This window comes from Microcebus murinus, chromosome 1 (genome assembly GCF_040939455.1).
Source record: "Microcebus murinus isolate Inina chromosome 1, M.murinus_Inina_mat1.0, whole genome shotgun sequence".
NCBI classification, from domain to species: domain Eukaryota; kingdom Metazoa; phylum Chordata; class Mammalia; order Primates; family Cheirogaleidae; genus Microcebus; species Microcebus murinus.
This window is the reverse complement of record NC_134104.1, coordinates 160,746,236-160,771,130: the sequence shown is the minus strand read 5'-3', so window position 1 is coordinate 160,771,130 and position 24,895 is coordinate 160,746,236. Positions and strand designations below refer to the sequence as shown.

Below are 24,895 nucleotides of genomic sequence, written 5' to 3'. Positions count from 1 at the left end.
CTGTGGGGTGGGGGGGACTGGCTGTGGGGTTGGGGGACTGGCTGTGGGGTGGGGGGGACTGGCTGTGGGGTGGGGGGACTGGCTGTGGAGGGGGACTGGCTGTGGGGTGGGGGGACTGGCTGTGGGGTGGGGGGGACTGGCTGTGGGGTGGGGAGGACTGGCTGTGGGGTGGGGAGGACTGGCTGTGGGGTGGGGAGGACTGGCTGTGGGGTGGGGGGACTGGCTGTGGGGTGGGGGGACTGGCTGTGGAGGGGGACTGGCTGTGGGGTGGGGGGACTGGCTGTGGGGTGGGGGGGACTGGCTGTGGGGTGGGGGGACTGGCTGTGGGGTGGGGGGGACTGGCTGTGGGGTGGGGGGACTGGCTGTGGGGTGGGGAGCACTGGCTGTGGGGTGGGGAGGACTGGCTGTGGGGTGGGGAGGACTGGCTGTGGGGTGGGGAGCACTGACTGTGGGCTGGGGAGGACTGGCTGTGGGTGGGTGCCTTCGTTCCAAGTCTTCTGGGTGTGAAGTGAGTTTCCCAAAGTTAACTAATCCAGATTAGTTTTTTCCATGCGGCAGCAATCGCTCTGAGAGGAGGGAGCCGAGGCGCTGTGGGGACCCTGGGCCCCAGGGACGCATTGGGAGGATTTCCTTCTCCTGAAGCACCAGGGTCAGCAGAAAGCCCCTATAAAATGGTTTAAATAAAGGAGACATTAAAGCGGAAGATTTCGCTCTGGCACTTCATGTCTGGTTTTTGCTTTCCTCTGACTGAGGAGCTGAGCAAGCCAGCAGTCTGGAGGATGTATTTAGCTTGAGGATGAGGCGTTACTGTGATTTTTCACTTACCTGGATTATAATCATAAGGAAACCAGTACCTGCTGGTGGTATTTGCGAGTCTGCGCATGATACGCTGATAGCTCTTGTTGAACATTACACTAAAAACGTGTGTGTCTGTGTGTGATGGTTTGTTTTACGAAAAGGGGACATAGTTACGACATTTTTGTCACATGACTCTTAAGGTCAATTTCATATCCTGATTCAGCAGGTTTCAAGCCACTGGTTTCAATGCTGTTTTGCCTGGGTAGGTAGTAGCCCTCAGGACTGGATGGCATTTCCAATATGAAAATTCTCTGCTGAAATCCTCATAGCTATAATATTTGGGGGAGGGACCCTTCCCTAAGTGTATAGGAATGGCCTTGCTGACTGTGTTGGTCTTGATTTTGGACGTGATGAGATGCCACTCACCAATTCGGTTATGTTATGTGCCACAGTTGACTTTAAGAAATGGGCATTATCCTCGATGGGCCTGGTCTAATCAAGTGAGCCCTTAAAAGGGTTTGGGCTCTTCCTGAAGAAGGTGAGTCAAAGCATAAGATGGATTGGATGTGAGAAGGAATCTACTGCTGGCTTGAGAAAGTTAAGGGGGCTGTGTGGCAAGAATGCAGGTAGCCTTGATGAGTGGCAAGGCAATGATGACTGCAGACCTGCACTGCAGGGAATGGAATTCTGTGTCAACCACATGAGCTCAGGAAAGGCCCCTGGGCTCCAGGTGAGAAGGCAGCCTGCCAATATCTTGATATGGGACCCTTAGGAGACCCTGAATGGTGAGCCCAGTCACACCAGGCCTAGACTTCTGCCCAGAACTGTGAACAGCCACGCTTAAAGTGCCTTATTGTGCAGTGACAGAAAACTAAAAGGGAACATAAAAGCCAATAAGGCATTTTGGATCAGTGCTGAGATCAAAGTACGTAGTGGATACTCAGCTCCAGTGAAGCAAAAGGGACCCAAGATTCATTCATTAGTTTATATTTGTCCATGCGTTTGTGGGTGCTGTGTGCTACATGTTGTGTTAAGCCTAGAACACTGAGGAAAATGAGCCAGAGATTGTCTTGCTCTTGAGGGGCTCATGGCCTAGGATTCCCTTCCAGATCTTTCTCAGCATAGTCTCCTCTAATGATTCTTCCATTATATTTGTACTCAACAATCAGACTCACATTCTTGAGTAAATCCCTTTCCCTTTCTGAGCTTGAGTTACCCAACAGTTAAATGGCCTGTTTCTTTGGGAATATGTGAGTATCAAATGGAGTGTGGGAAACTATATCATTTAAACTAGAGGTAATGATTACATTTCTACCGTGTAGACCCTTCTCTTCCTTTCTCCCTGTCAGCATCCCTCTCACAATTATCTGTTGACCATCTACTGTGTGTTTGAGGAGATGCTGCTCCAAGTGGGAGGATGCAAGGATGAACTAGACTGCGTATGCTCAAGGAGCAAGGTGGCATACAGGGAGACCACTGCCTGTTTCTCAAAGTAGATGGGACTGTGATGCAAGGATCCTGAAGGGTCCAGCCAGGAGTCAGCTTGAAATTTGTCATCATCAACAGGTATCTCCTCCAGAGCCAAGCCAACAAGAGAATTCAGAGTAAAGGAGGAATTGCCTCTGCACTGATCCTTGTATCACAAGAAAATCTGTCTATTTTAGAAAAACACCCTGATTTGTTGAATGGGAATGAAAAGACCCTGCTTTTAATAATAGAGGTGGCCAAGTGGCGTGGACAAATGGTTCTGATTTCCTAGGCCCTGACCACTTATTTAGAGTGCTGCGGAAACAAAATGATAACAAATTCAGACAATGTTAAACACTCACAAAAGAAGCAAACAACCATATTGGGTTTCTAAAACCCACAGGAACTTTATTAGGGAACAAAGTGAAATGATCAAAGTGCATTTTGGGGCAGGGTAGACGTGAAGGAGATTGTCAGGGCCGAGAGCACTCATGCCTAGAGGTGTAGCCCATCTTAAGGGCATTTTGGCTCAGGATAGCTGACACCATGACTGCCGCTAGGGGGCCCTGTCTTTTCTGGAGGCTTGCTTCGCTCCCGTCCTTTAGAGGCTATGGTCTACCAGCACCTCATTTTCCATGGGAGTAGAAATTCTTTCTATGCAGCCGTTTTTCTTGGTTGAAATTTTAAAAACTACTCTTTTTCACATTAATAATGCATGTTTACAGGAATAAGTACAAAAATTAATATAATAGGTTATATGAAATCCCTAAACCTAGAAACAAACCCATAATGAATATTTTGATGCATTTTCTTATAGTATTTTTTCCTATGAATATATATTAAAAACCCCACACACAGAGTTGTATTTCAGTTCTTATTTACTCACCTACTTTCCTCACTTAAGATTTCATGAGCATCTTCCCTTTACATTAAATGTTTCTACTTAGTATTTAATGTCTGACCAACACCTCAACAACTGGATGCTCATAATTTGTTTTCCAGTTTCTTTGTAACACTTTTATACACACATGAACACATAAACACCCCCCATAATTTATTTAACTCATTTTTTGGAAGGTGTATACATATATATATATGTTTGTATATGTATGTGTAGTATGTGTATATATAAGTATATATATATGTATATATGCACATACACAATTTTATTCTGATTTTTATAAACAACATTGTGATGAATATGTTTATATCCTTAGAATAAATTACTCTGGGAACATCCTTTATTATATCCTTAGAATAAATCCTGAAAGTGGAATCATTGGTCAAATGGTAATTCATGAGTTATAGTAAATTTAAAGGAATTGTAAAGTTTTTCTCCTATGATCAAAAAAAGGTAAACTTTCTACAAAGATTGAAATAATTTCTAAACATCATCGTTGGACAACAAAATTGTGAAAATTGGATGTTCTGGTACTGCTCTTTCTAATAGAGTGGCCACTAGACATGTGGCTATTTACACTTAAATTTTAATTAATGAAGATTAAATGAGAAACTCAGTTCCTAGGTTGCACCAGCCACATTTGAAGTGCCGTATAACCACATGTAGTAGTGGCATGTGTGCGAGGCAGTACGACTTAGATCACCGTCCCCATTGTAGGAAGTTCTCTCGGATAGCGTTGCTCTATTATCTTCCCCAGTGCCTTCATCCTTATGTTTGGAAGTTAGCCTCAGTAAGATTAAGCCATGAACAATGCATGTTTTGTGTATAATTAACTTAGTTTGTTATAAAGTAGGTTTCATGGTGAAAAAAAAATTCACCATTTCATTAGAGATGAAAAACATGAAGTGTCTTTCTGAAAATATAAGAAAATGGAGAAAATATAAGAAAATTTATCTTGCTTACTTATCCTCTTATAGGCTGAAAACTAAGCACCAGTATTTCAACTGTTGATGACAATCTGGGTTACTCATGCTTACTACATGCCATGCGTATAGCTATTGTAGTCAGGTATTCCTTACAAGGCCCCTGGAAGGTGCAGTTATTATTCACGTTTTACAGAGGAGAAAACTGACATTCACAGAAGTACCTTTCTCTAAATCAGAGCCAGCATGTAGCCAGAGCCTGATTGGGACCCAAGCTGTCTAGCTTGGGAGTTCATGTCCTTCACCACCCCTATACTGTTTCTCAAGAATGTCCCAGACAGTTAGGGAAAAGGCCAGTTCTTTGCCATGCTGCACAAGTGTGACACACATAAAATAAGGATAGCCTCCCAGCTGCACAAGACATACCTACACCAAACATACCCAGAAGCACAGCCACACGGACTTGTTCTCATGGAGGCTTCCACTGAGCCCAATCGCATCTGGAATGAAGAGTGCTCAAGGACATTTCTGAACAACTGTCATTTGTTTGTACTCTGTAATGGACTCTGTCAGATATATGTATTTTTGCACGTTTCTTCTCCATCCGCCTTTTTTTATGCATGGAGTTTTGTTGGTAAGTCTGGGAAGAGAAAGGGGAAAGGGAGAACATAAAGTGTCATCAAAATGAAAGAGCTTGAGCCTTAACAAATTTGCTTGATGTGTGGGCATTTGTTTGCAGTAGAAAGATCATAGGCAATGCATTTAAGCAAAGCATCTAGGATGCTTAAACTTCAATGAGAAGAAAGCAAATCAGAAACGTAAGCTTGAGCATGGTCAGGGCCAGGCAGAAAGTGGTCTGGGGATTTTCATTTTCAACCTTTTCCAAAAGGTGTCACTCTAAGGCAGCAGTGGGTTGTGGGAGGGAGGAGGAGATAGAAATGTCAGATAAGAGTAATTGGAAAAATAAGATTAGTAGTCCTCGTTTTAACAGATCCTTCAGCCCACAGCAGCCTGTCTGAGAAGTTGCTGCTGTGGAGGAGCGGGGAGCGGGGTTGTCGCATTTATCTTCACCTCCTGATCTCAGGTGACCTTCTGTGCCCAGAGTAGAGCTAGGCCAAGTCCAGCTGTTCCCACAGGACCAATTCACATTCCAGATTTGCTGTACCCAGGGATGTGGGGATTTCACGGGCTCTGTGTTCTGGTGCAAACAGAAAACTACCATCCTCTTGCACTCAGGATGGAATGAAGACAGGAAGCCAGGATGGCTGGTAGAGCCTGATGCAGAAGAAGCCAGTCTGTTCTTAAAATATGGCTTTAAAAATTTCCAATCATTAACACAGAATGCACACCGACTCCATACTGACATAATTTAAGGGGAAAACCTGTCTTATCAAAATATTTTCACATCAGCTCTCACCAAGCAAGCCTCTTGAAAAGCGCAGGGGTCCCTGTCGGGAGGAGACACGTGGGGCCCGAGCCGGTCCTGGCAGATAACCGAGAGAGAGGCCAGTTTTCACATATTTAGTTAACACAAATGTGTGTGTAAGTTTAAGTGGACACATGTTAATGATTTAAGGTCTTAAACAGGTTTTTTATTTTATTGTTTTAAGGCTCTGCTGTGCAGTTTAAAAGATCCGACGGTTTCCCAGAGCCACGTGTAAACACTAGACTCTAGAAATCCATGTGATGGCTTCATTAAAGTGTATGGTTATGAATTATTCAAGTGCGGGTGAATATTTCCTGGCAACTGAACTATTTTAGAAGAGGGTTTTTGTCATCTGCAGTATAGAATGGTTAATAAAATCAGAAATGGCACACAATTAGTCAGTGTTGTTTTTGTTTTTTTGTGGGTTTTTTTTTTTTTTTTGATTGGTGTGGCCACATTGACATGTAGCTTAAAGAAACCTTTAATAATTATGTTCTAGATATGTAACACCAAGGCTATATATTTTTAGCTAATGAAATATTAGCTTTCTAGGTATAGGATCATAATTCTAATCTTGCCATATTTGGGAGCCTTTTAGGAAATTATTTTAAATGGAACATCTTGAGCATTCTAGAAGACTTCTTTTTTTTTTTCATTCCATGCTAGTGAGGTTGAAAGAAGACTTCTGAGGTTGTTGTGAATCCTCTTTTCACTGAGAATGACATTTTAGGAATTAAACACCTTTCTAAGACTTTTTTTCCCCAGGAATTATTGTCTGCTGAATTGCTAATAGATGTATTTCTAAAAGAAGTACATAGAAACGAATGGGTTACTTTCCTGCTGGACTTCTCAAAAGCTTTTATTGACTCCTGATCACTGTGATTCTCCAAGCAGCACTTCCCTAAAGAATAGGACCACAGGGCCCCCTTTGGCCTGGACCACCATCTGCTCTTCACCGACCACAGTGCCTAGGGCAGGATCAACTGCTGTTTTATCTTGCATCACTTGATACTTTTATTTAATATTTTCTTTTTAAAATCATAATTGTGATTAAATAATTGTTTGATTCTGAGCTTCCCTACCTGACCAGACTGCTTCTGCTGACAAGCCTGTGGCTGGTATGCAGCAAAGTGCCTGGCAGCTGGGAGACCCAGCTAGGTGGCAGAATGAAGGAAATGAGTTGTGCACGTCTCTCAGGCACTAGGACAGAGCTTGTGGAGCACAGACCAGGACTAAAAGCTTCTTGCTTCTACCCTAGTGTAGAACCTGGGAAATTTTTACTGTGCCTCCATGAAAGTCATGGATTCCTGGGTGCTCCTGGCTGCATCTGGGGGAGCAGTGAGCACAGGGTCTCCATCCTTTAGGGGCTGAGTAACTGAGCTCCCCCATCCCTCTAACAAAGGGAAGGTGCTTGAGGCAAACAGAGAGCAAGAACTTGAAGGGTATTTTGTGAGTATGGCAAGGGGACCACTGATTTATGGGGTAGGAAAGTATGAAGTTTGGACTCACACTTCATCCATCGTTGCGCTAAGTGGGTCAAAGGAGTGTGTTTCAGAATCCTGTCTTCGTGTTGCCTTTTCTCCCATTGTGCAGGTATTTATTGAGTGTGGACATTGGGACTGTGTCAGGTGCTGAAGGGGCTTCCAAAGAAGATGGAGACATGGTCTCTGCCCTCCAGGGATTACAGTCCAGTTATTTGTGGCAACCAAGCATGCACATTGTGCATAATGGGTGCAGTGGTGAGATCCGAAGGCACTTGGCTTAGGCAGAGGTGACGTGGTTAGGAACTGGTATGCACTGGCCTCTCCCAGGGTGCTGGGCACAGAGGGCTGGGTATGGTATAGGCATCATCTCACTTTATGCTCATGTCAGTCCTCTGGAAGCTTCTGTCTCTTCTCCACTTTATACAGGAGGATCTGCAGGCTTAGAGAGGTCAGTAATGTCTAGGGTTCCAAGACATGGTTGCACTTTGGAGTCACCTGGATCTTTAATAAAATACAGATGCCTGACTCCCACCCTCAAATAGTTTGATTTAATGGGGAGGGGTGTGACCACGGTGTCAAGATTTTTAAATGCTTCCTGAGGGATTCTAATGTTCAGCAAAGTTTAGGAAGCACTGGGTTAAGATTGGACTGGGGTCAGAGATCCTATAGGTGGAACCCAAACTTGACCTGGGTCTGATTGCTTCCAGAGCTCCAGCTTTTGTTCCCAGTATGCTGTGAAGGAGACCAGGGGGAGACAGGGCCTTGCACGATGGATGGGCAGTTGGTAAGAGAGGAGCGAGTGTAGGGAAGTCCAGCGGGTGTGTGTGTGGCTGGGGATCAGTCAGTGCAGTAATAAGCAAACATAAAGGGGCTGAATACTTACCAGACATTGATGATTAAGAGCTGCCACTTCTGAGGCACTGAGTACTCGGTATTGTTCCCAGAGCATTGCACGTGTTAACCCGTTTGATCCTTATAAAAATTCTTGGAGCTGACTGCAGGCATGAGCCCCACATCACAAGTGAGGAGCTTGTAGCTTCAATTTTGTATAACTCACTTAGAGGTACACAGCTAGTAAGTGGCAGGCTAGCTCCTGAATTATGTTTCTAACCACTATGGTGTGTTACCTCTTGTGTTAAGAAAGTACTAAGTGTTTTCATGTCTGCCAGGCCCTGCACCAACAGCTTTACTGTCATTGCTTCACATAATGACTTGCCATAACTCTTATGAGAGGTACTATTGTTTCAGATGAGGAAGCTCAGACACTGTCCCAAGGTTCCGTTACTAGTAAGTGGTGAAGCAGGTATTATTAGTACAGTCTGGCTTCATAACCCACGCTTTTAACCATTCTCATGTTTTAAAATATTAAAATTTTTAAAAATTTCAAATTAAATGCCTAGTGGAATGCCATATATGAAAGAGATAAAAGCAAAATAACTCCCTTTGAGTGTGGGATGATGGACTCAGACCTTTGCTGATTCACACTCCTCCTCCCATTCCACTAACCTGTTTATCAGCCCTGGACACCTTTGTGGAACCCCTGGTGATCTAGGGTCACAGTTTGAAAACCACTGCTATGGATAATAGGAATCCTAGAGATGTTGGAGCCAGGCCAGTTATCACTTTTGAGGAATACTGATGGTTTAGGCATGTTTTCCTGGCAATGGGGAGACAAGTTGTGACAGTAATTCCTTTGGAACGTCTTTGAATCCCAGACCTGTGGGGCCCAGTTCAAAGACACATTCAAAGACACACAGTGAAAGCAGCTGAAAAAAATTAAAAGGGAAGTCCAACTTTCAAATTGTGTCTTTAGAAAATATTGAAGGAGCCCAGGAATAACCCCTACCAACTTTTTTCCTACCCCTTTCTCTCCTCCCCAATTTTCTTATTCTGCCCTTAAAACAAAATAAAAGCTTTCTCTGTCCTAAGCCCCAGGCTGTTTCTTCTTCCTTTTCTTACTTATTTCTCCTGCTTTCTAGTATATAGATCACCTTGGACTGTTCTGTAAAGCCTATCCCTTTGCACCCAGTTTCATAGCTTCACTTTGTCACCCATTTGCCAGTTCTGTTTCATAAAATCCAGAAACAGACCTGTCTGAAACATATACTCTGGTGGGGAGAAGCTGATCAGGCAAAGCCATGTTGTCACTTGGGTAAGGGTAGAGACAGAGGCTAAAATACACACATGCCCATATGCACATGCATGCAAGCACACACACATAAGTATGCGTGTATTATATAATTATTTTCAAACCTATCATACATGTGGGAGAGGAAAGGACCTAGGCTTGTGTGTCAAAAGTAATGATAGAAGGGAACAATGGATCCAAAAGTATTTCCAAAATAGAGCTATAGGATTTGGTGGTGAATGGAAAATAAAAGAGGAAGAAGAAGGAACAAATATCTCTGAGGTCTTAAACACGAGTGACTGAGAAAAGGTCAGGGTGTTGGACCCAAACAGTGGATGTGTTAGTTACTGGCAGGTTGGGAGGGTGGAGATGGCTGGTAGGGATTTGGTTTAGCCAGGTACATGGATCAACAATTGGCTCTTGGTCATCCTCAACTTAAAGTGATAATAGGACATCCAGATGGAAGTGATCAACAGGTGGTTAGGTACATATAGAAGAGGTCGAGTGAGCAAAAGGAGATAAAGGGTGGAGAGGTGTCTGCATAGAGGTGAGAGCCCTGGAGACATACCTCAGTCCATCTCCTCAATATCCATGTGGGTGAAGAAACTGTCTCTGCTACAGAGTCACAAGGAAAAGGACCCAGTCATGGACTGCAGAAAGATGAGGAATTTGCAAAAGAAACAGGGAAATAGGTTCCTAAGTGTCTTAGTCCATTGGGGCTGCTATAACAAAATCCTATAGACTAGGTGGCTTATAAACAATGAAATTTATTTCTCACCATTCTGGAGGATGGGAAATCTAAGATCAAGGTGTCAGCACAGTCACATTCTGGTAAGAGCCCTCTTCTGGGTTGCAAATTGCTGACTTCTTGCCGTGTCCTTATCTGGTGGAAGGGGCAAACAACCTCCCTTAAGCTTCCTTTATACGGGAACTGATCCCATTCATAAGGGCTCTGCCCTTATAACCTAATCGCGAGGCCCAAGGCCCCGCCTCCTGATACTGTAAGGTTAGGGTTAGGATTTCAACATATGAATTTGGCAGGGCCGGGGTGGGGCCAGGGGATACACATTCAGGCCATAGCACTAAGGGAAGCCTCAGTTACAGATGAATGAGAAGTGGATAAAGCAACACTCACTCATCAGAAATGTATTTCCAAAAGACTAGTTATAAAGGAGGAGTGCTCATGATACATTAATTGTTTACAGAATCATATATTTATATGTGTATATCCATATATAGCATCCCAATTATATATACACATATGTAGAGATAGAGATAACAAAATGTTTATAATGTTTATTTCTAGATGGTGGGATTTGGAAGGGTCTTAACTAAAATTAATATTATTGAATCTTACATAAGATGAAAATTTAAAAATTTTCAGATCAGCATGTTTCAGATTCTGTCCAATGAATATACTTTATTCTTTTTATCAGAAAAGAATATCAGTTAAAACAGGGCTACATTATCTCACTTATTGTGCCCGCAAATATCTATTAATAATAGGAAAGCAACATGGTCTCTTATTTACAGATGAGGAAACTAAAGCTGAGAGAGTTGGAGGAACTTGCCTCAGTCACACAGTTAGTAAGTGATGCCCTTATTCTAATCTGGTGGTTGTTAAAATGCAAACTACATTTACATAGTCAGTTAAAATGTTACTTCAAAGAAGAGGCAGATAGATTTGGGGTAGTGTTTAGCTGTGCAAGCTACACATTAAGAAAAGATATTTGGCAAGAAGAAAGGTACCAGTGGCCTGCAGGAGTAGAAATTCCATGGGATAGCAAGGATAACAAGCTGTCTCCTCTTGATGAGAAGTGACTGGTGGTGGGAGATGAAGGAGGTGTAGAGCAAGAAATTGGACGGTTCACTGGTCAAAATGGGCCAGGTCATGCTGGGAGTAATAGACAGCCCCCAATCTCAGTGGTACAGCACGATAAAAGTGTATATCTTGCCGGGCGCGGTGGCTCACGCCTGTAATCCTAGCTCTCTGGGAGGCTGAGGCGGGTGGATTGCTGGAGGTCAGGAGTTCGAAACCAGCCTGAACAAGAGCGAGACCCTGTCTCTACTATAAATAGAAAGAAATTAATTGGACAACTAATATATATAGAAAAAATTAGCCGGGCATGGTGGCGCATGCCTGTAGTCCCAGCCACTTGGGAGGCTGAGGCAGAAGGATTGCCTGAGCTCAGGAGTTTGAGGTTGCTGTGAGCTAGGCTGACGCCATGGCACTCACTCTAGCCTGGGCAACAAAGCGAGACTCTGTCTCAAAAAAAAAAAAAAAAAAAAAAAAAAGTGTATATCTTGCTTACATGTCGTTCTTGGCCTTGGGTGTCATTGTGGTCACTCAGGGACTCAGGCTGAAAGAAGTGTCAGCTTATACTTACTTCTTCCATCACTATGGCAGGGGAAGGGGAAGGTTAGAGTTGCATGCTACCACTTAAATCAGGGGTCCTCAAACTACGGCCTCTGGGCCACATACAGCCCGCTAAGGACATTTATCTAGCCCGCCGTGTGTTTTTACCTCCGCTGCCTGTCCTATTTAGCAGCCGACTCGTCCTGGGCCCACAGTGCGCGTGTGTGGAATGTGTGCCACACTCTCCAACGGCCCTCCAGCGGTCTGAGGGGCAGTGAACTGGCCCCCTGTTTTAAAAGTTTGAGGACCCCTGATAAATGGTTCTACCTGGAAAGGACAGTGGTTTGATCAGCAAAGCCATGCCCAGCTTAGGGCAAGTGTGGTCCTAGTGGGTCCCATCAGGAGGAGAGCTGGAGTATTGTGAAGCACCCTCATGACCATAGCAGGGAAAACAGTTCTTGGTTTTTAAGTTTCCTGTTTTGGTAGCAAAAGAAACCGCTTGTAAAACTATCAAACATTAAATACAGGAAGGCCAGGAGGCATCCTTAAGGAAACTGAGACTCCAAGAGCATAGTGACTGCTTGTAAAAGTTAGAGAGAAACACGTTGTGCTAAGACCAGAAGAGTGTATCGAAGACCAGTGCTTCCCAGTCCTCAGTGTGTAACACTCACTGCCCAGGGTACCCGAATTAGGGTTCGGGGGAAGCTTTGGCCTGGGGAGCTATTTCAAGGTATTGAGAATAGTGGTCTTATCTCATACTTGGAGGTATTGATGGAAGCCAATAGCATCTCCACCAGTTAAATCTCTGGGTGACATCTCCTCGATGCCCAGGTTTCTCCATGCAGTTATTGCTGGAATGCCTGGAGCTGCCTGCAAGTCACTGCTCTAAGTGTAATGTTGGGTTAATGTAAAACTAGCTGGTGCCTGCCCCAGGCAGTTTGGTGGCAGGTGAACTAAGGCCTTGGAAGGCCAGTTGAGTAGCTCTGTGTCTATAGATTACAGACAGATCAGCTTCAGCAGATGGGAATCCTGGAGACCTCCTTTCCCCCGGAGTTAATAGTATGTTTGAAATAAAGGCCATGGGCTCCTGAGGACACAGGACACCTCATATGGAGGCTCAGCCAGACTATTTGAATTGGCATTTTGAATGACCATAATTCTGATATTTTTGGACACTGCTATTGAGTATATCAAAAATAGGAAAAAGGGGAGGAAAAGTAAAAACTGCATTAGCTTTATCGTGTATTGCTTTATAGGAGAGCTTCTAATATTTGTGATGTTCTATGAACTTGTATGAGAAACTAAAAAGCTTCTTATTGCTTTTTAAATTTTATATATTTGTAAAGTTAGAGAATAATGCTATCTATTCTACAGTTAAATAGGTGTGGTTGTGTGCCTTCTGTATGTTTTCCTTTATATTCTTGCTTTTTAAACTGTTTTTGGTTCGGGCTTTGATTTAAATTACATGGCCATTAAGTTTCCTCTTTTTATCAGGGCAAAATGATAGAGGGTTTTCTGAATCTTAAAAGCATGTAATTTACCTTGGATGTGAACTATAATGCTTATTCTGAATAAATTCCATGTAAAACTAAAGAAATTGCATAGAAAGTCTTTATGAATTGGAATTTAACATGTCATTGACACATTTTGAAGGGCGTTCTGTTGGCTTTAGTGATGGATGGGCCTACTCTGCCAAATCCAGCTGGAAGGGGTGGTTTAAAAAGCCAAACATCAGCTCTGGAATCTAGAAACTTCCTGGAACCATGATTTTGGATCAGCAGGGTAGACTTGCAGCCTGCGTCTGTGCGAGGGATGGCATTCTACCAGCTTGCTCCACGGAAGTCTCTGGAACGTAACCATAAACACCAGCCCTCTTTGTTGTGTGTTGGCTTTTAAAAGTCCCCAGAGGTTCGGGGAGGGTAAGGCCTTGCCTCAGGGCTCCGTGGTCCAATATTTGGGGACCTGGCTGAAAACCGTGGATATTTGATAGTCTGGCTTACTTCTATGGTGTATTAGCACCCTATAAAAGTTACATGTCATTTATTTCAAGTTTAGAACCCTCTCAAACTTCAGGGGCAAACCAAACTTGAACCTTTTGTGGCTGGAATTCTGTTTACTTTTGGCCAAACCTTGTTTCCTGAATGTAAGTCAGGGAGGTGAGGTGAGAGGGGCTCCTGAGGGCTCTTGGACATAGAATAGCTTTTACCAAACAAGGCTGTGATAACTTAAAACAGGAATGAATGAATCTGAAACACGCAGGTTAACTTTCTGTCAAAGTACTCAGGGGCCTCGCACAAACGTGTGTATATTGTGCTGAGCAAAGTGCATTCGGAGAGGTGCCTTCCTGCAACTGTGAGGGAGGATCTGAGATTTTTTTGCCAAACACAGGTTGAAATTGAGTCAAACCACTCACACACACCCCCACTTCTAATAAATACATTAAATAGTTTCTGTAAAGGTTATTAGGCAATCTGATTGAACACGGACTCTGGAGAAATTTGGGCATTTCTTGTGTTTGGAACATGTATTTTTAACCAGTGACAAAGAAAGAAAGGGCTCCAAGACACTGTGCCCAGTTCAGGGATACTTAGGATTTCCTCGAGTGTTTGTTGTCAGAACACAGCCTAGCGAGGAATTCCTTGTGCTTGAATGACGGGGGAATGACACTCCAACTCCATGTGCCTTTCAGATAGAAGAACTGATGAACGCACTGGAGAAGACCAGGCAGGAGCTGGATGCCACCAAAGCACGCCTTGCCTCCACGCAGCAGTCCCTGGCTGAAAAGGAGGCACACCTGGCCAACCTCCGCTTGGAGAGGAGGAAGCAGCTGGAGGAGATCCTGGAGATGAAGTGAGTGCCCAGTCTTGCTCCCGTAATCTTTCTCTTCCAACCTCTCTTTAGGGTGGGAAGGGGAAGGGTTAGAAAAGATAAGAAAGAGCTCGGAGAAGGAATAATTTAACTAACAAACACATTGACTGGTCATTTCCGAGATTGCGTTTCTTACTTTTTAAGTTGTAACTTTGATGTCTCACTTTGTTGTTCACATCTGCGATTAAAATAACGTGTGTATATACCCAGCATTAGATTCTGGGCATCTGTGTTTTGAGGGTGGCACTGGTATTTGTGGATCTGTTGCAAGGTCTGAGGCAGCCAAGAGACAGAGGCCTCCTCAAGCACAATGGTAATTCGAGCACTGCTCAGAGTTAAGTGGAAACTTTTCTGAGGAGGTATTTCCTAATTGTGACTATAACTCTGCTAATTATATTCTTTTCACTTGTGTACAATGTCTGGCTTGTGTTGGCTTTCATAGCGTCTCAAGGTTGGCATGACTTTGTTTAGAAAGCAGAACTACGATTTGCTGGGCTGATAAAAATAGGTTTGGAAATCCCACGCCCCCAGCACATCCTGGTTGGAGAGGCTGTGTGGGTCAAGGGGGCTGGTTAGATAGGAACCAATTGCTTTCTTTGCTTTAATTGTAAAATGCAACTGAGTGCTGGGAAGTGGTCGTTCCGTGGTCCTGTGACACACTCCCTTACACCTACCTCCGATTTAGTGCTCACAGTGAAAACGTAGGAAAGACAGTTACTGAAAGATTTCAATAATAATCAGTTGTAATGAGTCTGTTTCTAAATAACTAGTCAAGTATTATCATCTCTCTGTGTACATTTTAAAATGAAATAATCACTAAGATATAATTTAAATCTGACTTCCTGCCACAATAAGGGGAAACATACGTAATTATGGTATCTTAAGCCTATAACACAGACTTTGAAATTGGTGGCTAGGTCTGGAAGTGACCTTATTGTGACCCAGCAAGTCTCACACATGGTTAGCATTAACCCAGAAAGCTTAGATCATGGAAAATGTAGAATGAAGGAGTTAATAATGAGGACAAAAATTTTATTCCTACCTCAGTTTCTCCAAGACCAAATAATAAGTAGGCTTTTTTTTTTCACATATAAACTAGCATTTTTCTAATAAAAGATGATATAATAAAAACAGATATTATTATACTCAGTTTAGAGGTGAGGGAACTAAGACTCAGAGAGATTCAAATAATATGCTTAAGGCCATCTGGCCAGGATTAAAACCAAAGTCCTCTGCCTCAGGCTCCCTTTCTGCTACCTCATTTTCTCAAGGAGCTTAAGCAAACTTCCTCAAGTCTGGAACTTTTGTTTCTTTGAGTCACTGCAGTAATCGTACTGCCTTGGGCAGTGCCAGGCCCATGCTAGGTACTCAATAATTGTTTGTTGCCTAGAGCAGTGTCTGGCATATGGTAGGTGCTTAATAATGGTTTGTTGAATGAGTGAATATATTGAATGCTGGAGATGGAATTTTATGTAGCTAAGAAGAAGAGTATTTCAAGTGTCTATAACATTATCACCTTGATCAATAATTTATTAACAATAACCAATACCAGTATCAAGATATTAACAATGTAGATAGATTGAGTACATCAGCCTTTATTCTTTTCCACTTCTCTACCCATTTCTGCCTTCCTTGTGTGTTGTTGTGTGTCAAGTGCAGCCTAGTTTTTCTCCTTGTTTTTCAAATGATCCCAAGTTAACACTGCATCTCCTGAAGTGCTTTATTAATATTATGCTACCATAAGGAAACTTTCATTGCTTCCTGTTTATAAAAAGAGCATATGTTAATACTTGCAGCATTTCGAGAGAACAAGTAATGGTGAAGTGTGCTGGTTTGGGAGTCCTCAGACCTGGGTTGGAGTCCTGTTGCTTCCACCTGGTGGCTGTGTGATGCAGGAGAAATGCCCTTCCCCTCGCTGTCCCCCAGTTTCCTCCTGTACCAACTGGCATGGGGGTGCATGTGAGGAGAGGTGCTCAGCAGGGGCTTGGCACACAGCAAATGATGTATGTGTGTACATGGCACTATCAGCCAATGAAAATATGTCATTTGTTTAATATGCTTTGTGAAGAGTATCATTTATCTAAAATTTGGATTTATTTTTTTAAAACATATAAAACTTTTCCATGTGTATGTTTTCCCACTTAACTTCATGATTTCAGATAGCACCTAACTAAGACCTCTTTTGGTGAATTGCCACATTATTGCTGAAGTGCTTAATCTGTTGCCACTGCAGAATAAATACAAAATTCCTCTGTTAATTCCCTTGGTAAAAGGAACAAAGCCCTGCTTCATTAAGCCCAGTATGGACCCTATTCACTATTTACCGTCCCAGAAACCTAACTTATAGGCTCCTTCCCTGGGAGTAGGGAAGGACACAGGTACAGGGCAAGTGTATTAGCTGAGGTGCCCCACTAGATTCACCAGCCTCTTGGGCTGTTCAAGTCAACCAACTGGTTTGATGAATCATAACTTTTATGCTGAATTGACACAGTGGTTATTTTACATTGACTGGGTCAATGTAAGTTAGTGGGAATACTCAAATGGGTGTTGTCATTGTTGGTGCTACTTACCATTGTGCCGCATATTGTTGGCTTTTCATTCAAGTGGCGCCCATCACGCAAGCATCTTTAGCCCAGGTCCACCCCGCCTCCGCACCCTGGTGAGAAGGGAGAGGCTGTGTGCTGCTAGAGGAAAGAGGTTGGGGCGGGGAGTCAAGAGAGAGGAGGTGCGATCTCACAAGTCACTCCTGTCTCATCCCGTAACATTAAAGTCCACCCTATGCTTGCCTCAGTTTTCCCTTAAGTAAAATGGAGGTGATAATACCCACCCTGCTTATTCTACAGGACTGTGGTAGGGACAGGATTTTTTAGAAAGCACTGAACTAAAACTAATATAAATCAGCATACGTGAACGTGCTCTGAAACATAAAATAAGCCTTTAAAATGAGAGGGTGGCATCTGTTAAATTCATTGCAAAATCAAGTGGCACGGAGTTGGGCCCACCCTCCTAGCCTGCGTAAGCCAGACCCCCATCATACCATGGCTGAGGAGGACTGAGCCAGGTGCTGGGGCGCCACTCACATCGCAGGCTACAGGCTCACGAGAAGGTGGTTCATGTCCCACAGCGCTTTCGTCCTTGCATTGAAATGAAACGTCTTTCCGTAGAATCTTCCCACTTGTCTTTATTTTTATTCCAGAGCTTTACAGAGTTCAACTAAGCACCATCAATAGAACAGATGGCCTTTTAGATATTTGTTAGGTATTATTGCTCATTTTAGAAAAAAAAAAAGAGGAGATATGGAGAAGCAATATGAAAAAATAAAATCACCCATGGTTCTTCTTTTTTTTATTTCAGGATATTATGAGGGAATAAACATTTTGGTTACATTTTATGTCTTTGCTTCACCCAAGTGAGGATTTAGAGGCATGCCCTTCCATTCTACAATGCATACCACGTTGATTAGTTGTAAGTTTACCCCCCAACCCCCTAATCCCTGGAGAATATCACTACCATGTGAGCACCATAGTGTTGATCAGTCAGTGCCAATTTGATGGCGAGTACAAGTGGAGCCTCTTCTTCTGATCTTGTGTCACCTCACTTTGGATAATGGGCTCAAGCTCTATCCAGGAAAATATAAGAGGTGCTAGATCACTGTTGTTTCTTATTATTGAGTAGTATTCCATTGTATACATATATCAAATTTTAATAATCCACTCATGAATTGACGGGCACTTGGGTTGTTTCCATATCCTTGCAATAGTGAATTGTGCTGCTGTTAACATTTGAGTGCAGATGTCTTTATTATAGAATGTCTTTTGCTTTTTGGGGGTAGATGCCCAATAGTGCTATTGCTGGATCGAATGGTATTTCTATTTTTAGCTCTTTGAGGTATCTCCAAATTCTTTTCCACAGAGGTTGCACTAATTTGCAGTCCCACCAGCAGTGTAAGAGTGTTCCTGTCTCTCCATATCCTCCCCAGCATTTGTTGTTTGGGGATTTTTTGATAGAGGCCAATCTCACTGGGGTTAGGTGGTATGTCATTGTGGTTTCGATTTGCATTTCTCTAATGATTAGAGATGTTGAGCATTTTTTCATATGTTTGCTGGCCATTATTCTGTCTTCTTTTGAAAAGTTTCTGTTCATTTCCTTTGCCCATTTCTTGATGGGGTTGTTTTATTTTTTCTTGTTGATTTTTTTAAGTTCTGGATAGATTCTTATCAGCCCTTTATCAGCTGTGTAGAGAGCAAATCTTTTCTCCCATTCTGTAGGCTGTCTATTCGCTCTAATGATAGTTTCCTTGGCTGTGCAACAGCTTTTTTATTTGATCAGATCCCATTTGTTTATTTTTGTTGCTGCTGTGATTGCTTTGGAGATCTTCTACACAACAAATAAAGAAAACTACAGACCAATATCCCTCATGAATATAGATGCAAAACTCCTCAACAAAATTTTAGCAAATCAAATTCAGCAGCATATCAAAAAAATAATTCACCATGACCAGGTGGGCTTTATTCCAGGGATGCAAGGCTGGTTCAACATTACAGAAATCTATAAATGCAATTCACCACATAAATCAAGAACAAAGACCATATGATTCTCTCAATAGATGTAGAAAAAGCATTTGACAAAGTCCAGCACACCTTTATGATAAAAACTCTTAACAAAATAGGCATAGACAGGTTATAACTTAAAATTATGAAGTCCATTTATCATAAACCCATGGCCAACATCATACTGAATGAGGAAGAATTGAAATCATTCCCACTTAGAACCGGAACCAGACAAGGTTGCCCACTATCTCCACTTCTATTCAACATAGTGCTGGAAGTCCTTGCTAGAGCAATTAGACAAGAGAGAGAAATTAAAGGTGTCCAAATGGGGACAGATGAGATCAAAATCACCCATGATTCTAACATGCAGAGATAAACACTGGTGGCATTTTGGTGTATACCTTTACAAATGCTCCTTATTTTAAAAAGAAAATTACATTGTATTTGAATATTCTGTAAGTCCTTCTTTTGCTGAAAGAATGTGATCAACCTTCCATGTCACAGACATAGAATAGTATTTTTTAAATTACTGAATATACTGTCATATAGGTTTATCGCATCATTGGGCATCTTTCTTGGTTCCAATGTTTTGCTAATATAAAGTATGTTTTAAGCATCTTCCTGTTTATTTTATTTACTTATTTTTACATAATTGTAGATTGACATACAGTTACAAGAAATAATAAAGAAGTCTCCTGTGTTCTTCACCCATTTTCCTCAATTGAAGCATCTTGAATAATTATAGTACAGTATCACACGAGATGATTGATATTGTACAATCTACCAACCTTATTCAGATTTCTTCAGTTTTGCATATCTACCAACACTATTCAGATGTGTCCAGTTTTACACACACTCATTTGTGTATATACGTATGTGTTTAGTTATATGCAAATTTATCACATGTATAGTTTGTGTAATCACCACCACAGTCAAGGTACAGAACTACCCCATCATCACAATAATCTCTGATACTATCTTTTGGTAGCTACATCTACTCCCCAGTTGTTTCATTTTTAACCTAAGTTTTGTTTTGTGTTAGATCATTTTGTGACGTATGCCATACTGACCTACATTTTTCCTTGCCATTCTTCTTGGGCTTGTCCTCATATTTTAAAAATATGTATATACACACATGCACACATACATACACATATTTAATAGAGATGGGGGTCTCATTATGTTCCCTAGGATGGTCTCAAGCTCTTAGTCTCAAGCAGTTCTCCTGCCGCAGCCTCCCAAAGTACTAGGATTACAGGTGTGAGCCACTCACTGAACCCAGCCTACATTTTAAATTTAGACTGAATTTAGAGTGAGAAAATATTGCCTTATTCTTCTAACTTAAATATTTCTCATCATGTGATTTTATTTACAGTGAAATTTTTGTGAATGTTGAGTATTGAGAGTCTGTCATATAGTAGGCATTCAATACGTATTTGAGGAATGAAAAGATAAATTAGTTCAAAAATTCATAAATATCCATTGAGTATCTACTATGTGCTAGCACTGTTCTAGGTGAACAAAGAGAAAAAACTGTTGACCTTGTCAACCTTACATTTTAGCAAAATGAGTGAAGGACATGAATGAAAAAATAAATGAGCAAATAAAAATAGTTTCTTATGTAACCAAAGAGGTTTGGAATCCCACTTAAAAAGTCATTTCCAAAGGTGAGGAGCCTCTTGGTTATTTGTGATAAGGAGGAACATGGAAAGTATGATATATCTTCCGATAGCCTGGGAACCCTTTTAGGAACTGAGACCAAGTTCATTCAAAAGGAGAGTGTTGGGTGTACAGACATGCCTTAGCATCCATGGGGGATTGATTTCAAACCTTCCTTGGATACCAAAATTCATGGATGCTCAAGTCCCTAGTATAAAATGGGGTAGTAATGTAGTATTTGCATATAATCTATAGACATCTTCCCTTGTACTTTTTTTTTTTTTTTTTTTAAGATGACAAGGTCTCTTTCTGTTGCCTGGGCTAGAGTACAATGGCACAATCATAGCTCACTGCAACCTCAAACTCCTGAGCTCAAGTGATCCTCCTGCCTCAGCCTCTCAAGTAGCTAGGATTATAGACATGCGCCATCATGCCTGGCTAATTTTTTAAAAATTTGTTTTATAGAGATGTGGTTTTAGTATGTTGCCCAGGCCAGCCTTGAACTCCTGGCCTCAAGCAATCCTCCCACCTCAGCCTCCTAAAATGCCAGGATTACAGGCATAAGCCACTATGCCCAGCCTCCATTGTACTTTAAATCATCTCTAGACTACTTATAATACCTAATACAATATAAATTCTATGCAAATAGTTGTTACATTATATTGTTTAAGGAATAATGTCGAGAAAAAAGTTTGTACACTTTTAGTACAAATGTAGGTTTGCTTTTTTAAAATATTTTTGATCTGAGGTTGTTTGAATCCATGGATGTGGAACCCCTGGATATGGAAGGCCAGTTATATTTCCTGTAGGATTCTTCCCTCCAACACTCCTGTCCTAGTCTGCTTAGTGCTGCTGTGAAGCAATGCTGGAGGCTGGGTAATTTATAAAGAATAAAGATCTGTTTCACTCACAGTTCTGCAGGCTGTGCAAGAAGCATGTTGCCATCATCTTCCATCATTCATGGTAGAAGGCAGAGGGGGGCTGGTGTGTGCAGAGACCACCAGGCCAAGGAGGAAGCTTGCAGGGAGGTGTGTCAGGCTCACCCTTGAGGGAGGCGTTAATCTATTCATGAGTGATCCCCCCCATGATCCAGACACCTCCCATTAGGCTCCACCTCCAACACTGGGGTCAGATTTCAACATATCCAAACCATAGTGACTGTCTTTCATAGTTTGGTCTTCATGGGTTGATGTTTTAACTGCCAGTCATTATTCCCACACTGGAAGAAACTAACAGCTTCTATCCTTATTTTTTCATAGAAGAATGTGATATTCATCTTTCCTTGTGCATAAGATTATTCTTTTACTTAAAAAATATCTAAAACCTCTTACTAAAGCACTTCATAATTATTCAACTTTGTTACATTTTAAAAGGGGTTTTATTAAAAGAATATTAAGAACAGCATTCTATGTTTGATTTTACTAATGCCAGTTAATAAGTTTGTAATCCAATAACCAAAGCTTAGTTGTTTAATTTGTGGGAGGTGAATTTGATATCTGTGGATAAAAGGACTTGAGGGCCATGAGATACAGTGCTTAAAATCTACCTATGTGCATTTGCTTGGATGATTCCTAACCACTACACCACCAGCGAGCAACTTGCTAGGATGATTTAAACTACCAAAGTAATTTCATAGGCAGACACGTAGCCTAACTGATATTTTCCATAGTATAATATGCTGAGTTGAGTAAGGATTTTGCTAGCTGGTTAATAGTCACATATTTGGAAATGTGTATTTTAGACTTTTTGTGGTGATTTCCTCTGCTTATGTTATATAAAAATTTTAAGCAGACCCCTATTTTTTTTAAACTCATCTGATGGTGTAGTGCAATCCATCTTAATTTACTGAGTATTGTTGGATTTTAGACATCTTCTCCAGATAGCCCAGTAAGGCTTTGTATACACTGGGTTCTTTTAGGACGTTTACAGTGAGGTAAGGCAGCAGCTTATTCTAGAGCATTGTCCTGTTGGCCTCTTTGATCTGGGATTCTTTCTGAGAGAGCCACTCATTAGGTAAGTGCCCTTCAAAGGAGAGGCAGGGTGCAGAAAATGATAAAATCTATTTATTCTTTACTTCATGCCAACATGAGAAAAGACAAATCACATTTCTTTAAGGAGGAATCCTAAGTGCCTAGGAATTTGGACAGGATAAATGGAGCCTGAGAGAGGAGTTTGGAAGGCAACTGTTACTTAAAATTTATAAACTCAGTTACAAGAGGGTTGTAGTAGTTTACAGAGATGTTATGGAGATTGAATGAGATTGTGCATTTGGGAGGAAGTGATTATATATATATATATATATATATATATATATATATATATATCACTTTTATATATTAATGTTAGGTATGTCCATTACAGTTAGCATATACTGATCCTATCTTTAAATTACAATCTGGCCTCATACATTCAATGATTTCCCTTACTGTGGCAACACAATTCTTTCTCCAACCAATGGTTTGTTTAGAAAAATGTTGACATGTCAAATTTTTAAAATATTAAATACTGTGGTTGTATTCTAGGATATCACTGTCTGTTTCTGTTTACTACCTGCTCAGTTCTAAAAGGTATTTGAGGGCTAGGACACTGATGGTTGCAGCCTTCTAAGTTACCTGTAGTGATTGAGGACAGGTAGCAGAAAGGAAGGGAATAAATGTCATGAAGAATGGCTCATTCAAAATTGATTTTGGTTTGAGTGGCAGGTGGTATAATGCACAGTTACTTACCATTCATGATTTCTCTTCACATAGATGACACTTAGGAGATGCTGGGATCTTCTTTGTTCCTTCCCTTAAGGAATTCTACTTGAATGCAGACACTTCTGCCAAAAGCTAAAAAAAAAAAAATTACTCTTTGGTTTAAGATACTACCCTCTCTAATATAGGGCCACAATGGAATATCCTCTGAATTTTAGAACATTTATGTTTCATAAAACTTTTTGGATGTGACATATATAAGCCAAACAGATGTGTCTCACAACTCATTATAGGAAAAGAACCAAAGTGAGTTAAATGGAATACCAGGTAGAATAAAGAGTTTTTTCACTATCCCTGCCTTGAGAAATGTATTATCTCTGATTAAAATGCTTTCAGAGAATTAAATTAGCACAGGCATATCAGTGCAGGTAGACTTCGTGTGATGGGATTAGTATTGCCAGGGAGCATTTATTAAACACTTATTACCTGGACTAGGTACTACACTTGCATGTTGCTGCCACTTCTGTGAGGTGGGGAATGTGTGGCCCCATTCTTGATGGAAACATTGAGGCTCAGATACCTGGATCTCAATACAAGTCTGTTTGACACTATAGTCCCCTACTTTAACCACTAGGCACACTCTCCTAATGAAGAACCTGGATGTCATGGTAAGAATCTCAAGTCTGGGAGTGACGGGCCCAGTGTTGATGAAGTGGCAGAAGGCAGTGCTGCTTCCTCCAGCTCAGTGCATCAGCACGCAGACTGGGGGTAGTGGGGGAGGAACCCACTGGAGGAGGCCTTTGAAGCTGGCTTCCCTATCTTAAAACAAGATAAGGGGCACACTGTCTTCTGGCCAAAAACATGTACTGTATGTATAGTTTTAATAATGAAAAATGTCAGTCAAAAAGGCCCTTGGCTTGGTGGTTTTTAATGGAAATGCAAACATCTTTTGAGCTAGAGAAGTATAGTCTTTCAGCTTAAATAATCATAATCAGCAGTTAAATAATCTAAATGCTTGTGAATCACAGAGCTTAAATAATTCCAAGTGCCATACTTCATGTTATCTCTATCCTCACAGCAGCCGCATGGGGGCTAGGGAAGGTCACTCCCTGAAAAAGGAAAGAGAAATATTCAGGCTTTCCAAGCTCCTCAAACATGGCAGTCAAAGGGGGCAGTTGTGGCCCTTTCTTCCAGCCTAAGAGCAACATCATGTTGGAAGAATTCTGAGATGTTCCTGACCTAGCGCTGTGAGGGACGTTGCCAGATTTAACCCCATGAGGCAAGGGACAGGGCAGCCACACCACACAGAGAGAGACCAAGGGACAGATAGTACAGCAGGTGACACATCAAATTCTGAAGCAAGAGTTATGTGGTGCAGTGAGCAGAGCTCTGGGGAAGCTAGTCAGCAGCCTGTCCTGCCAGTCCTAGCTGGACGGCCAGGCAAACCTGACCTGGGCTGTCCGTCTGTGAGCCAGCCTGTGGACTCAGATGACCATGTTAGTATTCTGCGATTGTCTGAAGCCGCAGCTCTCAGTCACCCCTCCACTTCCCAGGAACATTTGGAAGGTCTGTTGTCACTCTGGAGGGGAGGTGCCAATGAAATCTAGTGGGTAGAGGCCAGGGATGCTGCCAAACGCCC

General features: G+C 41.9%; 1 protein-coding gene across 9 annotated transcripts in view; it reads left to right on the top strand.

Moving 5' to 3' along the window:
- ERC2 (ELKS/RAB6-interacting/CAST family member 2) overlaps window positions 1–24,895 on the top strand; it is a 982,890-nt gene that overhangs the window by 600,122 nt on the left and 357,873 nt on the right. For all 9 annotated transcript variants that reach the window (XR_012922097.1, XR_012922096.1, XM_076008685.1 and 6 more), the window contains one exon: window positions 14,173–14,333. Coding sequence is in view for 7 of the 9 variants with exons in the window: in XM_076008685.1 (XP_075864800.1) it covers window positions 14,173–14,333 (161 nt within the window). In the remaining 2 variants the exon portion in view is untranslated. The remainder of the gene's footprint in view (window positions 1–14,172; window positions 14,334–24,895) is intronic.